Below are 4,730 nucleotides of genomic sequence, written 5' to 3'. Positions count from 1 at the left end.
ATTAGAAATGATTATATCTTATCATTTCAATTGTTAGAAGTTTCTATATTGATATTTAAAACAATTTATAAAAAATATTAAAAAATAAATTGACAAAGTTTTTAAATTTATATAAGAAAAAACATACTAAAAATTCATATAAAAATAATATAAAATTAGAAACTAAATTTTTACGGCTAATTAATAATTTTAAGTGTCACGGTTTGTTGGAAAAAATACCCTGTCGGTCCACTAATTTTATTAGTTGTAATATACGATCTAAAAGTGCAAAAACGGCCATCTAACCTGTCAAATTCCAGGCCTAAACCCATCACAATTAATATAAATAAATGCCGATTTACTTTGTTCCAGAGGTGTACAAAGCACATGGTTGTCCGCCTCCCAAATGGACAAACAAAAGGTGAGAAATTGAATGCCTGCAAATGAGCAGTACGTTAGTACGAGGCCTAGTCTTTGAGCTCCTCAAAAGCCACAGTTTCTGATTTTAACGTTAATGGCTCAGATCATTTCAATGGTCGTCTTTGTTGCATTTGAAGCTGTCACTTTGTCAAATGTACAATGTCTGGCGTACTTAATTTCTAAGTAAAGCCAATCACTCTTGATTCTGTTTTTTTACCCCGAAAGAAGACATAAATTTGCAGTTTACTGGAAGATTGTCGTCAATTCATATGTAATTCAAACCCTAAGACCATCAGGCGCTGCACTTGTACGATTTTTTACCACAAGACAAAACGTCGTCTCCAATACCTACTCAACAGCAATTCCAATGTGCCGAGTTCAGGACTAACAGGTGAAGGTGAAGACATAATGGCATCCATAACACCATTCGCCATTCTGCTCTTCTTCTTGCGTCTTTTCTGCATATATAGAAGACAGAATTGTTCATCAAGGTTGCCCCCAGGGCCATTTGCATGGCCCCTCATAGGAAATCTCCACCAGTTGGGAAAGCTTCCCCATCGTTCCCTTGAAGAGCTTGCCAAAAAATATGGCCCCATCATGTCTTTACAGCTCGGCTATTTTCCTGCAATTGTTGTGTCTTCCCCTGAAATGGCCAAAGAGTTCCTCAAAAATTACGATTTGGCTTTTGCTAGCAGATCTCCATCCGCAGCGGGAAAGTACTTGGCTTATAATTACAAGAGCCTGCCTCTGGCTCCTTATGGAGCATACTGGAGGTTGGTTAGAAGAATATGTGTCACAGAACTGCTCGGTGCGAAAAGATTGGAATCCTTTAGATTTGTTAGAGAGGAAGAGGTTTCTGCAGCGATGAGTTCTATTTGGGAAAACAGTAGGCACGGGGCCGTTGCTGTAAATGTTAGCAAGGCTGTAACATCGCTAACTTCTGCTATTATTTGGCGAATTTTGGCTGGTACTAAATTTTCTGATGAAGATTTGGTCGGCAGAGAGAAAGAATTCATAGCTATGGTACATGAGGTTACTGGTACAATTGCGGCAATTAATATTGGAGACTTTATTCCTTACATAGACTGGATGGACTTGCAGGGTATCAAGAAAAGGATGAAAAATGCTCACGCATTTTTTGACGGAGTTATGCAAAAAATAATAGATGAACATGTCAATTTGAGGCAATCGCAGACTGTAGCTGTGAAAGACATTCTTGATGTGCTTCTAGAAATGGCTGAGAGCGGTGACATGACTATCAATGATATTAAATCCATTATTTTTGTGCGCTCCTCTGCCCATTCTGCTTTTGTTTTTAAACCCTAATATTAAAGGAATAGCTTTAAAGAATAGGCGCGTTCTGGTCAAAATACCTGCGGTTTAGGTCTCAGATCTGATGTATTGACCACAATAATAATTATTTATGGCCAGAGTATGTTGATTTAATGGAAAATTTTGCGTGTGCAGGTTCTGTTCATCGCAGGAATAGAGACAACAGCTACTTCTTTAGAATGGAGTATGAGTGAGATGGTGAGAAACTCTCACATTGCGAAGAAGCTGCAGCAAGAAATTGAGTCTGTGGTAGGGAAGGACCGCCCTGTAAGAGAATCTGATCTTGGTGGCATGGAATACCTGCAGTGTGTGACTAAAGAGTCCTTGAGATTATATCCTCCAGGGCCATTGTTGCTGCCTCGTGAATCTACAGAAACTTGCATTGTGGGGGCTCAGAGGTTTGTCATACCCAAGAAAACAAGGCTTGTGGTTAATGTCTGGGCAATTGGAAGAGACCCAGCTATATGGAAAGATCCTTTAACATTCAAGCCTGAGAGATTTATTGTTAAAGATATTGATATAAAAGGGCGCGATTCTGAGATGCTTCCATTTGGATCTGGAAGAAGGGGATGCCCAGGGGCTGCAATTGCTTTAGGTAGTATGGAGCTTGCATTGGCTCAACTCATGCATTGCTTTGACTGGAGAAGTGAAGGAGATCCTGCTAAATTGGACATGACTGAAGCCTTTGGAACATCCCTTAATAGGAAAGAGAGCCTTTTTGCCATTCCTTCTCTGAGAATGCAGGCAGGCACTCAGCTGTTTCCAACTGGTTAAAAGTTAAAACTATCGGGGTGATAGCAATCATGTCTATTTGGGTTTATTCTAGGTTTACCATATGTAATAAGTGACCTAATTGGGATATTGAATATTATTGTATTTTCAAGGTTAATTTATATTTAGAATCTTTATTTAATGAATGTTTCGTCTTATTTTGTATCAAAAGATTTTTGTATATCTATGTTTTTGTATGATTAGTGAATAATTAAAAAAATAAATTAAGTGTACACTAGTTTTCACAAATATGAAGCACGTCATTCGTTGTCGTTATACGAAATGATAACATTCAACTTTCAAGCTTGTCTTACCTATAAAGAGTAGGTGATGTTTCACCATCAATTATTAATATAATCTACAAATATTTTAAAGGTATGTAAGAATATAAATGTATTTATCAATTTTGTAAAATGAAAGCATAAATTAATGAGAGGAGATAAGTAAAATAGATTAATAAAGTTTTCTAATATTTGTATTTTTCAAATTTATTTGAAAATATATAAATTGTTTTATTGTTATTCTATTGGATAATAGTATTTTACAATGCTTAATGATGTAAATTTTTTACTATTTATTGGATTTTTTTTTTTCATAATATTATTTTAAACAATACTATTTTACAATAGTGTCACTATTACATAACACTAACTATTTAAGTTCTATTTCTTTTGACAATGCAATAGTTGATAAAGTCATTTGATTTTTAATAATAATTTAAGAATATATAAAATTATAAATGTCAAACATTTAAAAAAGTTAAATATGTGAATTTAATTAACTCGTTTATATAATGATAAGATAATAATTTATTATATAATATTGCATAGTAAATATAATTATTTAATAATAATATAATAATGTAATATAATTCAATATATATTAATATAATCGTTATAATTATATATAATTAAATAATTAATATTTATTATTATATAATTATTAATAATCAATAATATATTAATTATTACATATACAATTATACATAATACTAATTATTATAACTATTACTATATTTAATTAATTAACAACAATTATTATTATTTTTTGTATTAAGCATCATATAAACAACAGTTACAAAATTCGAGAGTTTTGGCTGGATACCTTGCAGCCAACTAAAGAGTTAAAATATAAGTTGTAGGAGCTATATTAGGTGGGATCACGAATCATGATATAAGATCATTTACATTGGAGCTGAATTACAAAATTACACAAAAAGATAGACATATCAAAAAGCATCATGGGGTATACAACTAACTAAACACAAAGGAGGAATCATGATCATTGTTGTCGCCCACGGGGGGGAGCCATGGAGTCCAGCCTAGCTCTCCCTCGCACCAGACCAGCACATTTCCTTCGGCAAACTGATCTCTGAAGGGGTGGGAGGGTAGTCCTTCCAACTCCAGCTCAATGAAGTCTTCTCTCTGTTGTCATGCCTTCATCTCTTGCATGAATCTCATCAGCCCCTGTTCAAAATGAGTCTTATTGCTTCCCATGCGATCCCAAGTGAAGCATGTGAGAGCTCTCTAATGAAAACTAGAGTAGAGCCATTCTTTAGCCACCTATCAAATTTGTCTTCCTCCAGTCTTAGTACCACTGTGACCTACATAGCAACAAGATAGTGGATGAGTCTCCTAAGAGACTCAGTGAGGTTCCTACTCTTTCCATTAAACACATCATCATTCCTAAATTTCCAAATGATCCACAAAATTTCCAAGGAGAGAGAAGACCAGAAAAGATTAGCATGTTTCTTGCCACCTCTAATATAACCAAATACCATCTCTTCAACAGTAAATACCTTCCATTGTTCTCCTAATTGTACCCATGGGTCAGCCCCCTTGTTTTTGGCTATTGTTATTATCAAAAACAGTAAAACAATTGCTATTAAGTGAGATACCAAACAGATTCCAGACTTCTTTAGCAAAATGATAATAAAAAAAATGTGGTATACAGATTCAGGGATACGACAAAGTTTGCACAGTAGGGGGTCACCGTTGTTACCCTTTAGTGACAGTTTATGAAGCAGCAATCTCCAAGCAAAAAATTTCTTCTTTGGTTCAGTCGGGTTAGACGAGAATCTTGAGAGGCTAGAATGCCATTGTTTTGAATCCCAGGAAAGGTTCCAGGTGCTGTTAAGGTGGTCAAGGATATCCGCAAAATTAGAAAGGGCAGAGTAGATCATTTTGGCCTTGGTTAGCAAAAGGGGAGATCCATCTATCCAACAGAGG

The 4,730-nt window shown here is 35.0% G+C and overlaps 1 protein-coding gene across 1 annotated transcript; it reads left to right on the top strand.

Annotated features, from left to right (window-relative positions):
- The first annotated feature begins 426 nt into the window (after positions 1-426).
- Positions 427-2,648, top strand: LOC131035264 (cytochrome P450 750A1). The gene is made up of 2 exons (XM_057966933.2): positions 427-1,683; positions 1,867-2,648. The coding sequence occupies exons 1-2, from the start codon at positions 808-810 to the stop codon at positions 2,503-2,505; spliced, it is 1,515 nt and encodes a 504-aa protein (XP_057822916.2). The 5' UTR covers positions 427-807; the 3' UTR covers positions 2,506-2,648.
- Positions 2,649-4,730: the final 2,082 nt, after the last annotated feature.

This window comes from Cryptomeria japonica, chromosome 2 (genome assembly GCF_030272615.1).
Source record: "Cryptomeria japonica chromosome 2, Sugi_1.0, whole genome shotgun sequence".
NCBI classification, from domain to species: domain Eukaryota; kingdom Viridiplantae; phylum Streptophyta; class Pinopsida; order Cupressales; family Cupressaceae; genus Cryptomeria; species Cryptomeria japonica.
This window is presented reverse-complemented; position numbering and strand designations above follow the sequence as displayed.

Bases quoted from the DNA above. Each gene is read 5' to 3' on its own strand.
- LOC131035264 (XM_057966933.2), top strand. From the start codon at position 808: ATGGCATCCATAACACCATTCGCCATTCTGCTCTTCTTCTTGCGTCTT. The intron at 1,684-1,866 runs GTGCGCTCCTCT...TTGCGTGTGCAG, and splicing joins ATATTAAATCCATTATTTTT to GTTCTGTTCATCGCAGGAAT.